Source organism: Myotis nattereri (genome assembly GCF_964212035.1).
Source record: "Myotis nattereri genome assembly, chromosome: 14".
NCBI classification, from domain to species: domain Eukaryota; kingdom Metazoa; phylum Chordata; class Mammalia; order Chiroptera; family Vespertilionidae; genus Myotis; species Myotis nattereri.
Genome location: NC_138089.1, coordinates 26577915 through 26593746, shown reverse-complemented (window position 1 = coordinate 26593746; position 15832 = coordinate 26577915). Strand labels below are relative to the sequence as shown.

At 49.0% G+C, this 15832-nt stretch overlaps 1 protein-coding gene across 1 annotated transcript in view; it reads right to left on the bottom strand.

Annotated features, from left to right (window-relative positions):
• SLC6A11 (solute carrier family 6 member 11) overlaps positions 1-15832 on the bottom strand; it is a 104116-nt gene that overhangs the window by 68272 nt on the left and 20012 nt on the right. The window contains exon 5 of the mRNA XM_081105732.1: positions 9115-9247. Within this exon, the coding sequence (XP_080961858.1) occupies positions 9115-9247 (133 nt within the window). The remainder of the gene's footprint in view (positions 1-9114; positions 9248-15832) is intronic.

Here is a 15832-nt window from a genome sequence, read left to right as displayed (position 1 = left end):
TCGTTCCTGGCTTAGTTTTCCAACAGCACTGCACTAGGTCTGGCCTTGAGCCCACAGCCACTTTGGCTCTTCTGTGCCTGCCACACAGGAGGGTGGGTCCCCTGTCCCAGGAGACCCAGGCGTGCGGGCAGGCCCTGCACAGTGCCAGGTGCCCAGGTGTTCCCTAAGAGTTAACTGCCTCCCTGCACCAGGGCCCCTCTCGGTGCCCCGCAGGCTTTCTCAGGAGGCAGCCAGCCCTACAGAACCCCTCCCACCCAGCAACCACTCGGACTTTGGGGGGCCTTTGTGCTTTAATAAAGACAGTATTACTGAGTCACAAAGCTTCCCTCCTTTCCAACCTTCCTCGCTGCCAGGGTTCCCGCTAAAGGTGAAACGCTGTCATTCAAGGCCAAAGAAAGGGCTGAATCAAGATGCTAAACTCTTTTGACTTAATGTGACAATCTACGGCTCTCCCCGAACCACAGCAGTGTGAGAAGCGCGCCCAACTCGGCACAAAGGCCCCTGGACGGCTGCGATTTTGGGTGTCCTCGGGTTCTGGGGACCTCTCCGCAGCCGCCTGGGCTCTCTGCATGCATCTCATGAACGCTCTAGTTTCCTCTCTGAATGCAGACATTAGCCAGCCCGCGAGAGCCCCGCCACCAACGCCGTTCCCTGCTTGCTTCAGGCTGCAACAAAGACCACTTGAGGGCTGAGAGACAGCACTGCCCAGTTCCTTTCCTGAGCCTGTTCTCTTCCCTTTCACACATCTTTCCCTTTTATTCCCCCTGCCCCCTTCACTCCTGCTTTATGCCTCATTGAATCCATTAGCCACTTTATAGGGTGCTCCTGAAGAATAAATTTTCCTGCTGGCAGTTCCAACCAGCCTTGGTGGCAGTTGGGGGAGGGAGGAAAAGGCACATTCGGAAGGGAGGAGCCTCCCATAGCCCCTCCAAGGCTTCATCTACATCTGGCAGCTGTAGGGCAGGCAGACTGAGGTGGCAGCCTCCCTTGCCAAGGGGCCCCACCTTGACCCTCCCTGACCCCAATGGGCTCTGATGCTTCATCGTAGGGCAAGTAGCTTAAGCCCTGCAAACCTTTGTTTTCTCATCTGCGAAATGGGATAATAATCATACTCTTCTCATAGGGTTGTTGTGAAGACTCAATGCATTAATGGAGTAAAGACTTTAGAACAAGACCTGGGTCAAACTAAGAGCCACTCCTGCAGACAACATGGCTGTTTAAGAGTCCTGGTCCACCTTCAATTCCTCTACTTGTTGGTGACTGAAGGAAGGGAATGAAAAAAAGCAATTCAAAGCTATTTGCAGCTGTTTCTGTATGTGTGTGTGTGTGTGTGTGTGTGCGTGTGTGTTTTCTTTTTTCCTGCCTTGGTGTCCTAGAGCTCTGAAAGGAATAAAAACAGAGCCATAAAGCAGTGAAAAGGCAGGATTCTTCTTAAAATCCTAGCTAATCCTGCAGCTTCCTTTAAAGTGGCAATAGGAGGAGGAGGGGAAGGGACCAGAACTGTTTTTTCAGCACCCTCCCCTCCTGACCATTGCTCCTGGAGACCAGGAAACTAGGGGGAAAAATCCATAAATCAACCACCAAGAGGAGAACAGAGGAAGAAACCAGGCAGGGAGAGAGCAAAGCATAGGAGCCAGCTGGGGAGGGAGGGGGGGGCAGCCTGAAGGAGCACTTTGACTATCTGGTGGGCAAGGATGGCTGCCTTCAGAGGGCACAGCATCCAGGCCAGAGGCTGGATGAGCCATCCCCCTTCAAAAGTCAAAGGACAGCAGCAGGTCCTGCAGAACAATGATGCCACACCTAAAGGTGTCTCTGATCCGGCCACTTCTCTCCATTCCACTGCCACCTCCTCCTCAATCACCCACTAACAGGGCTCCCACAGCCTCTCTATCCCTCACCCATCCATTCACAACAAGCCACCAGAGCCAGCTTTTAAGGCTGAAAATCAGATCACGCTACCGCTGCTTAACTTTCAGTGGCTCTCCACTGCACTTAGAATAAAATCCATGGCCCGTGCGGTCTGACCCCTCCTGATTTTCCTGCTTACTGCATGCCCCCATCAGGTCCACCTGGGCCCCAACATATTTCACCTCTCAAATTTACCAAGTCCTTCCCACTTGAGAACTTCATATGTGCTACTCACCTGGCCAATCCCTTCCCTTCACAGATGGAGACTCCTCCTCAAGGCAGCCTTCTCTGACCCCTCTAAGGAGTTCCCCTGTCCTCATCCTTCTCTCTCACAGCCTCCCTGCTCCTGTCCACAGCATGTCTGTGACTTGTATGTTCCCCATCTCCTCCACCAGGCCGTAGCTCCATAGTCTGCTTTACTCATCAGTGAGAAGAGCCCCAGCCTGGTGCCTGGCACACAGTAGGCACACAATAAACACTTACTGCATAAGTGAATGAACGAATGAGTGAATAAGCAACATCCATAGCAAACGAGCTTTTGGGTATAAAAACTGGGGGCTGAAAAGGCTAGAGTGAACTTTCAAAGATCCTTCAGAAAAGCTCTCCATTGCAAACCACCACTGTAGCTTTTCAGTGTTTGAAACAGTCCATGCTTTGGTGTGGCGGGGCGGGGGGGGGGGGGGGGGTGGGGGGGGACGAGGAAGGAGACAGCAGTTTATATGTTAGTTTCTTGTTAAATGGCAAATAGTCTACAGGAATTAGTAATAGATTAATGAAGGATAAGACAGTGCATATTTCAGGTTTTGTGGGTCACATTTCTCTGTCCCAACTACTCAAGTCTGCTGCTGCAGTAGCAAAAAAGCAGTCATAGACAATGTGTAAAGGAATGGATGTGGCTCTGTTCCAATAAAACTTTATTTATAAAGCCAGACCATAGGCTGGATTTGGCCCTTCGGGCCATAGTTTGCTTATCCATGCATTAGACAAAGGCCTAGCAAAGTTACAAGAGAAGGACACAGAAATGACCAGTTTTTCAGTCTTCAAGAAATATGCATAGCAGATTCTAGGGATTTCACAAAATCGTAACATTGCTTTACATGCTGTTATATGCTAAAACAGAATAAAGAGAAGGACACCTTATATTTACTTGTAATTATTGTTAGGATACAAAGCATTCCATTTGTATCTTTCTGCATGTCAGAAATATATTTGTACAAATGGGGAATTCTAAGAGCAATTTTTACTCCGGAGGTACTGGGCTCAGCATTTGTTAAACACGTGGCTGTGTGAGTGGATAGTTGGACAACAGAAATGGAGAGGACAATCCATTTTTTTAATAGGATGATTAAAGTAGACTTGCTTGGTCAATAATTGGATGAGATGTAAAGGAAGAAATGATTGGTTTCAGGCTTATGAGCTCAGGGAGAGAAGCTGGGGGCAGAGATGGGCAAGATGAATTTGATGAATAAAAAAAACAAGGACAGAGAGAGACAGTCTTTTCAACAAATGGTTATCCACATACAAAAAAATTAATCTAAACACAGACCTTACATCCTTCATAAAATTTACTCAAAATAGATTACAGACTTAAATGTAAAAACACAAATGTTTACAAGCAACTTTATTCATGATTGCCAAAACTTGGAAGTACTCAAGATGTCCATCAAGGTAATTCTTTCCTATATAATAAAAGGCTAATATGCAAATTGACCGAACAGTGGAACAAAAGGTCGCTATGATGCGCACTGACCACCAGGGGTTAGACACTCAATGCAGGAGCTGCCACCTGGTGGTCAGTGTGCTCCCACAGGGGGGGCGCTGCCCAGCTAGAAGCTGGGCTCACGGCTGGCAAGCATAGTGGCTGTGGCGAGAGCCTCTCCTGCCTCTGTGGCAGCACTAAAGATGTCCAACTGGGGAGCTGGCCTAAGCCATCAGTCAGACATCACCTGAGGGCTCTCAAGAGTGGGAAAGGGCACAGGCCAGGCTGAGGGGACCCCCATCCCCCGCTCCCAAGTGCACCGGGCCTCTAGTGGATAAATAAACTGTGGTACGCCCAGACAATGGAATAGTATTCAGTGATAAAAAGAAATAAGCTATCAAGCCATGAAAACACATGGAAGAACCTTAAATGCATATTATTAAGTAAAGGAAACTAATCTGCAAAGGTTACATACCATATAATTCCAACTACATGATGTTCTAGAAAAGGCAAAACTATAGGGACAGTAAAAAGATGAGCAGTTACAAGGGGTTGGGGAAGGGAGAGAAGAACAGGCAGAACACAGCAGGCTTTTAGGGCAGTGAAACTATTCTGTATGGGGCTATAATGATAGATACACGTCCTTGTACCTTTGTCCAGACCCACAGAATGTACCACACTAACAGTGAATCCTAATGCAAACCATGGCCTCTGGGTGCTTATGATGTGTCAGTACAGGTCCATCAGTTCTAACGAATGTACCACCCTGGTGAGAGATGTTGATAATAGGGGAGGCTAAGCATGTGTGGGGCCAGGGGGCACATGGAAAGTCTCTGTACCTTCTGTTCAGTTTTGTTGTAACCCTAAATATGCCCTAACATGTCTTTAAAAACAAACAACCCAAGGACACAGGAAAATTACAAAGATGTCTTCACGTTCTCTCTGGTCACTTGATTTCAATTATTTGTTTTCCAATTAAGAATGAAACTGTTTGCCACCCAGAAGATGACAAGTTACAAACCACTTGAAAGTTTCCTCCTAAAGGGAGGAAGTATTTCAGAACCCTCAACTGTCCTCTCCAGTGTATCCCAGCACTTGCAGGGAACCCCAGACACAGGTGGAATTCATTCTACAAAGGTTTATTAAGCAGCAGCCATGGGGCACCTCACTACATACTGAAGCTGGCCCCTTGTTAGCATCTTGCCAACCCGGAGCAGCTTTTTCTGAGGGGAGCAGTTGTTCGCTCTGACTCGGAGGATCCTGAATGCCAGCCTCTGTGACATCAGAAGATTATAAGTACTTGAGGAGAGCACAGGAGAGGATGGAGCTAAAGGACATCTGCAGAGGGTGTCCCTGGAGGAAGTGCTAATGCCAGTGCCAGTGCGGCCTCTGGGCCAATGCACTGCCTGCTGGGCCCTGGAGAGCACTGCCAGGCCTTCACCTATGGCAGTGATGGCGAACCTTTTGAGCTCGGCGTGCTAGCATTTTGAAAAAGCCTAACTTAACTCTGGTGCCGTGTCACATATAGAAATTTTTTGATATTTGCAACCATAGTAAAACAAAGATTTATATTTTTTATATTTATTTTATATATTTAAATGCCATTTAACAAAGAAAAATCACCAAAAAAATGAGTTCGCGTGTCACCTCTGACACGCGTGTCATAGGTTCGCCATCACTGACCTATGGCCTTGTCACAGCCTCACCAGTGATCTACTTACGTATTTGTGACCTGAACCCAAATCCCCACTTAGACAACCACCTGCTCAAAGGCTGAGCCTGAAATATATGCCTCCTGGAGCCGGGGTCATGCTCATTGAATTGAATTGAAGTTATTACCTTGGAGAAAGCGGGAGCTTGGAATTATTTCTTGAATTTAAAATTTCAGAAATTTTTGCTGAGGTCTGAATACACGAAGTGGGCTGGAACTTAGTGGGAAGATAGGGTTCTTCTTCCTTGAACAGTTTTATGAAAGCAGCTCTGGCCAGGGTCCAGCAGGTGAGAAGCAGGGTGACCTCTGCCCACTCAGGAAGACTCAGATGACCTTGTGTTTATTTTTAGATGTTTTTGTACAGAACCCCAAAAAACCTTTGGACGTTGGGCTCACGTCCAAGGTGAGGTGAAAACAATCAGTAACAAAAGCATCAGACCCTCTTTTGAAGAGCCCATGTGCCAATCCAGGGACCCCTAGTCTCTCAAAACTGTCAGGTTTGACCCATAGAACCTTGCCATTTATAAAGGGCTGGAGAGCTGGGCCACCAGGCTCTTCTCTCTGACCTGACACCTGACACCTGACACCTGACACTTACTCTCTGTGTGGCTTCAGACAAGTCCCTTCCCCTCTCCAAGCCTGTTTCCTCATTCATCAAATAAGGGTAGGGATGGAACACATAGACTCAGAGGAATCTCACAGCAAACCACAGCTCATCCTGGGTGCTAACACTGGTCCTGGGCATGGAGCAGGGGAAGAGCCCTTAAAACCCAGCCTTTAGGAAAATGCTTACTTAGCTCATCTGACTTCAGCATTTCCCTTAAAGGCATATTTAGATCCAGCTGCAACAAACAACCATGGAGTGCCGACTATGTACTAAGCTATTTCATTAATTGTCTCTTCAGAACCAGCCCATAAGAAAACTGTCATTGTCCCCATGTCACAGATGGCAGGCCTGAGGGTACACTCATCCACAGCAAGGGCTATGTGATCACCAAGGCCGGGGGTTACTCCTAGCCCTCCGCTTCCTTCCTAAGGGTCCTTGAGCAAGTTACTTACACCCTCCAGGCTTTAGTTTTCTCATCTGTAAAATGGAGATAATGCTAGCCCCTGTCTTCTGGGCTTGTTTCCAGGTTTGAATGCAATGGGCATGTGAAGTGCTCGATAACCATGACCTATTACTACTTAGAAATATTATTACTGCTGCTATCATTACCATTTCTACTAGAGATGAGAAGAAATAGACTCAGCGAGGGTGTGTGAAAGGACATCACTCAAAACACCACAACGTTCTAAATTTTAATTGAGTCCACGGACAGGCAAGGTGGGTCGGCGCTGAGATACGAACTTGCCATGTAACTCTGGCCAGGCTACTCAACCTCTCAGGCTTAGGGTCTCCACCTGCCTATAAAATAGAGGCAATATCGCCCCAGTTCATGTGATTCATGTGCTAATGTAGATGAAAAGCCCCTGGCAGGGTGTGGAGTGAGCAGAAGGCCATGAAGGAATGTTCCCTCCCTTCCCATATGCCGCTTCTGAAATCCCCAAGAATGTAGCCTGCCAGTCCTTCCTTGAAACTGTTCCTGTATCAGAATTCTCAGACCAAAAAAAAAAAAAAAAAAAATTCTCTAACACACAGGCTCAATAGCCGAGCCAATGGCATGTGGCCCCACTATGGGACTGAGCTTTCTTCTAAGGTCTAAGTGGATCCAAATTTTGCCACGGCCCATGTCCTGGGAAGTTCAAGTCCACACATGCACATGGACAACACACTCACCTGCATGAACAAAACCTCGTCCAAGCCCTCCCCACAACCAGGCACAATGCCCCCCAGCCAAGCCCCACTGGCCTCAGCATCAACTCCCGAGGATGTGTAATCACAGGAGAAGCAGTAATAATACCAGCCATTACATCTCCTCCCTTCTCCCATGGTTCACAGTGCACTTTCCCTGTTAGCCGAGTAGGCAGATGCTGTGTTTTATTCATCTTTAAATACCCATGGAATAATGCTGGGTACAGAGTAGATATTCAGAAACTATTTCTTGAATAAATAAATTTTATTTTTTTATAAACCACCATTACTCAGCCCTTACTATTAGTTACACACCCTGCTAAGCACTGGACGTGCATTCTTGCATTTCCTCCTGACAACCACCCCATAAAGCAAGCTCAGTTATCCATCCCTGTTTTGCAGAAGAGGATACCGAGGATCAGGAAGTTAAGTGATGTGCCTGAGGTCACAGCTAGTGAGCAACAGACCTAAGAAGTGAGTCCTGAGACCCTGGCTCTGAACCCCTCCAGTCATTCTCTTCCTCTTTAGCCAGAAGAGGCAGCAAGGAAGGGGACAGGAGCGATGAGTATGTAGTCTGAAGAGATCAAGAAAGCAATGCTTTCTATATTTGAAAAACCAGAAAAATCCTGTTCTCCTCAGGCCTCATTTTCCTGGCTCACAGCACAGGGATTGTTGATATCGCTTGTATGCTCTCCTAACTTCCCTCCTGTAGGTCCACCCATCTCCAACATTCCAGCACTTTCCTCTTGATCCCACCTACCATCGGGGGAGCTGAGGAGAACATCTTTTGTGAAAGGGCACAGAGTTGAAAAGTTCTTGTCTTCTCAGTGGTTTTGTTTCCAGCTCCTGAACCAGACAGTAGCTTCTAATCAAGTTTATGAGCAACTGCCTACCCAGAAGCAGGCAGGCAAGGAGTGATGTGGTTGGTCAGGGTGACTCAGGTATAAGAAAAATTTCATTTTCCTCTTTTCCACAAGAAAAATGAGTGGCACAAAGGAGGAAAATAATGGCATTGATGCTCAGTCACAGAATTGGGGGCAATAGAGAATGGTAGGGACTGTAGCCAACCACGTATCCTTAGGAGGTGACTGCTGCTAGCTCAGCCACATTCTGTCACGTAGGTATGCAAGTTCAGTATTGCCAAATCTTTCAACATTCCACGGGATGCCAGAATCCTATTTCTTTTTCCCACATGAATTTTCCCAATTTCTAAATGTTAGAAATTATTTCTCTTTAAAAAACAAAAAAGCAAAAGCAAAAGAACATCAGTGCCCTGGACTTCACTATGAGCTACACATTTGCAGCTTCTATTGATCCTTGCGGCACAGGCAGATATGCTCACCAGACGTCCCTGTGTTCCCCTACATTTCCCAGCCTCCCTGCAAGTAGGTGAGGCTGTGTCTCAGGTTATGGCCAGCAGCCATGACCGCAGGAGCCACACCCTGGCCAGTTAGGAGCCACTGTCTTCTCCCATTTCTCTTTACTGAGGAGCTGCAACCCTGGAAGCCACATGGTGTAAATGGCACAGCGAAGTAACGAGTTGGAAGTGTCTGCCCTTCCCTCCACAGACCCCAGGTAGGAGAGATCTCGGGTGGGTCAGTGGAGGCAGCCAGTATTACCTGCACTAGCACACATCTGAAGCACATGTCTAAATTACAAAAACTACCTAGTAGTAGTTTAGCACTTCCTGGTTTTCAAAGCACTTTAATGCCCCTTCCCATGTGCCCCTTTACTGACTCTCAACTCAATAAGAAGACAGGATAAGGCTTTTTTATTTCACAGATGAGTAAAATGAGGTTCAGAAGGTAGAAGTGAGTAGCCCTGAGCTGTGAGACAAATAAGTGGTGGGCTGGGATTCTAGCTCTGGGCTCCTGAGTGGACTTCCTGTCCAGTGCTCCTCCTACCTCCCAACTTAAGAGCTGGTCTTTGCAACGTGAACTCTCTGGCACTCTCTGGGCCACCTGTGAGCTGTCTGCGTTAGTTGCTTGAAGATGCGCCTCTTACCTTTCCTGTGGACTTGGTCCCCTTCCAGATACAGAAGTAGCAGATGGTCCAGGCTGCCAGGAGACACAAGGCCAGCTCCCAGCGGAGATTCCCAATGTGCTCAATCCCATCTGAGATGGCCAGGACCCGGCGCCTGCAGAAGAAAGGGCCATGGGTTACAGGGGCTGGAGAGGGCCCGCCCCAACCAAACCTTGAGCAAAGCTAGTGCCACAAAGGGGCAGGGACAGCCTCTCCTTCCTTCACCCACCACCCACCATTCACCCAGCATCCTCTGAGCCAAACCCAGGGCTGGGGGTGGGGACCTCAGAGAGGATCAAGACCCAGTCCCCTGCCTTCATGGAGTCACTCCATGGGGGGAAAGAGGGCCCAGTTAACAGACGGTTCACAGTGCAACATGGTAAGGATATGATGGGAGAAGTGCAAGGCCTTTGGTTAGACCAAGACGCCCCTAGCACACCTCAGGGTCCTGGGAGACCACAGGAGTGTCCATAAACACTCAGGTCCCTACCTCAGCGGAGATCACACACCTTGGCCAATGGCACCTGTGTCACTTCAGATAGAAGCTTCCAGAGCCAGGTGGTATGGTTCACCATGTCTCCTTTCCTCTGCTGTTGATCATGACAGAAGCAACTGTCAAGATGGAGCCTCTAGAAGCCTGAGCTCCTGAGTGACATCATGAACCCTCCTGCCACCCTGTCTCAGAAGTGTTGTGTGAGCAAGAAATGAACCCCGTTGCTTTAAGCTACTGAGATTGTTGAGGTGTTTGTTACTGCGGCATAAACCAACCTATCCTGACTGTTAGAGGGGGGCAGGGAAAACTTCCTGGAAGAAGTGATATTTGAGGCCACGGTGATAGATGATGGAATTTAAGGGTAAAGATTGTTTTAGGTTGAGGGAATAGCATGCACAAAGGCCAGAAAATGAACCTGGGATACTTGGGGAATGCTGGAGCACAGTGATCAGCGATCAGAGGGGAAAGCAGGAAAGGTAAATAGAGGCATCATCAAGAGCCTTGAGTAACATGCCAAGGGGTAGGGGTGTCCCGAAGGGCCCAGGCCACAGGAGAGAAAGGACCCCTGGGTGCGCTGAGCCAATGCCTCCAGCTACACAGTCCCTCAGAACCCATCAATTGTTCAGAGTTGACACAGGACTGGCTCCCAGAGCCCATGCCTGGGGTTTGTGTTTCCTTAAAGTCAAACTTGCCACGCTCCATATTGTGCTGAACCATGGCACCAACACAAACCCCCTCCAAACTTGCTCCACGAACCCCATCCCGGCTGCCAAACCACCCCCACCAGACCACGCCAGTCGCCTCAGCGCTCTGGGAATGTCCTTTGAGAAAGCAGCTCCCATCCCACCAAGCATGAAAGCCTCCCTCAGTGTCTGTCTCCCTGGGAATCCGCTCCGGGCCTGATTCTGCATTAATTACTCAATGACACCAATTAGCACTGGTCTGCAGGCTCCTTCCAGCCCCAACCCCCACAGGAGAAATCAGGCAGTCCCCCAAATAAAATCAGGCTGTGTGCAGCCATGGATTTAACTCAAAAGGAAACCAGATCTCAACCTATAGCCAGAAGTGGGAACAACACATAAATATATATTTATTGAGCAACTACTTGAGCCAGGCATTATATTAATAACTAGAAGCCCAGCACACAAAATCCCGCAGCCCCGCCCACCCGTGCGAGCAGCCCCGCCCACCTGCGCTGGTCTTTGGTCATTACAGTGTTAAGGCCACAGCCTTTCATAATATAGATAAGGTACTGAGGGTAAAATGGTACACATGGCATGGCTCTTGTCCTTGACTATGAAAAATTAGACACAAAAGAAGTCCAAGTTATTTGAGAAAGAACAGCGACGGCCATATAGCTTTAGCAACCATTATTTTATTTGCATCTTATGTCTTAGCAGCCTCTGGCTTTAATTCATTTGAAAACTACAAGCCTTATTAAACGAAACCCTACAGAGTATCTATTGTTTTAAAAGAGCAGTGGGCCCCAGAGCATAATCCCTGTGGGGTACTTGCCAAAAGACAAACATCCCTGCGCTCCATCCCAGATCCACTAAGTCCGAATATTTGTGGAATGGTCCCCGGGAAGCTGCACTTTGCCACGTTTCCCCAAGGATTACTGGCAAGGAAGGAAGACCCACCAACTCCACCTGAATAATTTTCAATCTTTTATTTATTTATGTATGTATGTATGTATGTATGTATTTTGGAAAGTGGGGCTTTGGGGAGGCAGTCAGGGGTCCTGTGAGAAGCTTCTTTCTCCCCAGAAATGCCCTGACATAGCCCCACTCCCAACATTCTTCAGGAACTTCAGGGGGCTCACTGACCCCCTTGTTTCCAGATTAAGAGCCTTGAAGACAACATATACCCACCATCTTGCAAACTAACCCCCAAAGTGCCCTGATAACCCATCAGCTGGTGAATGAGAAGGGACAACCCAGAGCAGGACAGAATGTGCGTCACTGGCAATGGAAAGACCGGGGTGTGCTCCGTCCCACTCCACTCCAGCCTCTGAATTTTTCATAAAAAAACACACAAAAAAAACACTTACACAAGGTCTCAGCTAGCAGAGATGCATGCACACACATGCCTTCTTATTGAGGTAGCTGTTTTCTGAACTGGGAAACTGAAAGCTGGAAATGACAGAGACAGAGGGAGCAAGAAGGAGCAGACCAGCCAGGAGGGGGCTGGCGCGGGTCCCCTCTCTTCCACACTTTGGATGCTGTGAACTTTTGAGTCATGCAGCCTGCTTTGGCGCCCTCTCGCTTAATTGAACAATCTCATTCCCAGAATGGGAAGCAGATTACTAAAAGCTATGCGGGATGAATTGCTCTTTTGTTTCACCAGACACTATTTGAAAACATCCTCAAACCATTTTCTTTAGGAGTTACCAGCGCTGACTCTAACTAGCCATGGACCTTGGGTTTCTAAAGAAAGCGGGCTCGGGGGCCAGGTTCTCAGCCTGCAGGGCTGTGGGGTTGTTTTGAAACCCACAAGGGCAGCCTTTGAGAGCATGGGGGCTGGGCCCTCAGCTCTGGGGACTTGGAGAAGGCACAGCTCTTCCTGGGAAAGAGCTTTCTTAATGACCCGGCCCCATGAAGTACTGGGACAGAAGAAAGGTCTGAATAAGGAAGAGTTTGCTGCCAACACCCTGGCAAAGAAAGGACTCAGGACCAGACCTCCCAATACTGGCCAGGGAGCGGGAAATGCTGAAGACTAGATGGGGCCCTTCGGAGGGATTCATTTACTCGAACGAGTAATATTGCGCACCTACTATGAGCCAGGCACGCAGATTCTTCAAGAAGCACCTTTTCAGGCCATAAGAGTAAAATATTTCTGGAGGTTTCCACCCAGAGACTGAAATCTCAGTACAATGCCCATGCTTCTCCAGCCATTGGCACGCACAGAGATGGGCTGCAAGTCCAGCTCTGCTCCTCCCCAGCTGTGTGACTGTGTGTAGGGGCCATCACCTCTCTGAGTTTCAGCTTCATCTGTAAAATGGGAGCGATGCTATCTCCCCCTTCGCCGGTTTTCAAGCATGAACTCTTCTAACCCTCTCAACAATCCCTGAGGTAGGCACAATTATTTTCACCATTTCAAAGATGGAAAACTGAGGTACAGAGAGATTAATAACTGGCTCGAAGTCATACCACAAGCAAGTGTAGGAGCTGTAAACTGAACCCAGGGATCCTGACTCCGGAGCCCACACTTTCAGCTACAATGTTACCCCCCTAGACTCTCCTATTAGCTAAACCACAGCTTTCCTCTCTTCTTTATAAATTAGAGCTACCTATTGCATGCCCCAAGGCTACCTAATGTGTCTTTGTGTGTTCGGTAATAGCAGTATACAGTATCTGTCCTTTACCCATTGATTAATCTATACAAGTAATACGTACTAAAGTGTCTTCCGTGTGCCAGCTACCGTGCTATGCCCAGGGGTCCCTAAAGAACGGGTGGTCTAACGAGGAAGGCAGATGAATAAACAGAGCAGGGCGTGGAGGGTTATGACAGAGAAAAGCTGGGGACCCTCACTAGGACCTGGCCAACATCAGGATGTAAAGGTGGAGCTGGGTCCTGCCTGCAGAGTAGTTAGTTTGGTTTGCAAGGGAGAGTTAGCAAAGAAGAAAGGGGACATCTGGGGGCAGAAAGGCCACCTAGAGCAAAAGGCTCGGTGAGGACAGGGCAGGACACGGCATGTAGGGTCAGTGCAGCAGAAGCCAGGGCGAATGATGGGGGTGAGGACACGGCTGGAGTGGCGAGCAAGGGTTGGACTCCGAGCCTTCCTGAGGGGGATGGAAGCATGGAAGAATCTTAAACGGGGGTGAGACCCAATCAGATTATTGTTTCTGAAAACTCTCTGGCTGCAGTGGGAAGAATGAATGGTAAGGGTGAAATGGAACAGGGTGTCTAGTGCAGAGAACTTTGCCTGAATTTGGACAATAAATAGGGAGGGTCTGGACTAAGGTAGGGGAACTGGTGGGTTTGAGCAGCAGAGGTACAGGGGGCAGGTAGTAGGGAAGGGGGAGGTCTAGGCTGACACCCAGGTTTGTCCCTGGGTGGATGGCAGCTCATTAGTTGAGCAGGAGTGAACTGTCCAGTGAGGGAGAGAAGATAAAGCATCAATCTTTTAGACAAGCGAATTTTGAGATGCTTGTGGGACACCCAGAGAGCTGAAATGCCCCAAGGCAGCTGGGTCTCTGGATGCAAAGCTCAGAAAAGAGATGCAGGGGGAGATCATGGTGTCTAGGGAGAGTCTGAGGCTGCCTGAGGAGTGCTGAGAAGGGGAGGGGAGGGAAAGGGTCTATAGCAGAGCCTTGGAACCCTGACATCTAGAGAGTGGAGAGTGGCAGGGAGCAACCAGAGAGGGTGGGATAGCCTAACCAGGGGGAGGGGAAGGACGTTCCAGCAAGGGAAGCGGCCCATTCGCCAAGTGCTGCAGAGCAGCCAGGTGAGAGGGAGAGTGGGACCAGGCCAGGTAGGTGAGGCAAGGAGAGCTGCTCACCTGGTGGGCTGGACCTCAGATGGCAGGATAAGGAGGAGATGGGAGGTGAGAGCCTGGTGAGGTGGCTCTCTTGAGAAGTTAGGCTCTGACAGGTCAGAGATGTTGGTACCTAAAGGGGCCACAGGGCACAAGAGCTGTCTTACTTACACCTGTTTTGTTTTCAGGTTGGTGAGACTGAGATAGTTAATGGGAAAGAGCCAAGAGGGAGGGCGAAGTTTTAATTACAGGAGGGAGTTGGGGATAAGAGAAGAGAGAAGGGGGTAGAAGTCCCAGAGAGGAGGCAGGGAAATAATCCAGAGGTGCAGATGTTATTTCTACAGAAACTGTAGGGAAAGAGTTGGGGAAACAAAGAGGTGAGTTTAAAAGCAAACTCTGTCCACAGTAAGAGACACTCGGAGGAAGGAACAAGGAGCTGGCAGTGGAGGGGACAGTGGCAGGTGCCACCTGAGAGCCCTCACCTCGCGCAGCATTCAGTTCTCAATGTGAAACCATGACTATCCTCATTTTACAGGTGGGGAAACTGAAGGCCAGGTAGGTAAAGCAACTTGCCCAGATTGGGGCTTGAACCCAGGTTCTCCTGAGGCCCACACACCAGCTGCCTCACAGAAACTGGCCCCTGAGACATCTCTTATTCCTTGGGTATCACCCTCACTTCCCTCTCTGTCTCTCCCATACACAGAAAAGCTGAGTGTGGAGGGAAGGAGACAGCCTCATACCTGGAGTTCCCTTCCAGACACACCAGCTTCCAGAGCCAGGGGTGGTCTGACTGGAGGAAGCAGAGATGGAGCAGTCCCTCCTCCCAAGGCCACCGCAGAGAGCCTGGGAGAGGCCCTGTGGGAACGGCTCCCAGCACAGCCTGGGGAGGCCTCATCTTCATGTCCTGCACGGAGCCGGCAAACACATCACCTTTCTTAAACCTGCCACAGAGGAAAGTGCTGCCAGGGACGCAGAGACCGCCCCAAAAGTTGGCACTGAGGAGCTGGGCTATAAATAGCCTTGCTGGGTTGTCCTTTCTGGTCTCCCAAAGCAACAAACAAACAAAAAAAGGCCCATCACCAAAACAAATGTGCCTTCCCTTCCCCTCCAGAATCCCTCCGCCTTTGGGGTTCTGCTCACTTCCCTGGGAGGAAAGAAGTGCGGCCCCCAATTCATCCATAATGGGCCAGCTCCAGCAAAACCCACAGCTGGAGCCCTAAACGCCAGCAGGACCCTCTAGGGAAGAAATGGAGGCTTCTGCATCTTGCATTCATCAGCAGGTAGTTACAGGGTGCTAACTCCATGCTGAGTGTCCTAAGGACTAGAGTTATAGCGATGAGTAAAGCAGCCTCGTTCTGCCCTCAGGGCGCCTGCCACCCAGGATATAAAGAGAACACCATGGACAGTGACAGTTGACATTTCCTTCATGCTTACTCCTGATGTGAACGCAATTGCTATTCCATTTCACGATGGGAAAAGTCTGGCTTAGGGAAGTCATATACCCAGGAAGGCAGAGGCAGAACCTTAAGCCACATCTGTTCAGCTTCAGAGGCAGAGCTCGGGCCCACTGTCTCATCTTCGGGAAGAAGAAACAGAAACATGTGTAGACAAAAAGGGGCCACATGCTAACCTGACCAACTTAGCGAACCTTCGTGTAAGCCTTGCAAACTCAGAGACCTAAAGTAACCACAAGAATGGCCTGAAACTAAACCTTTTTAAATTATAAAGCA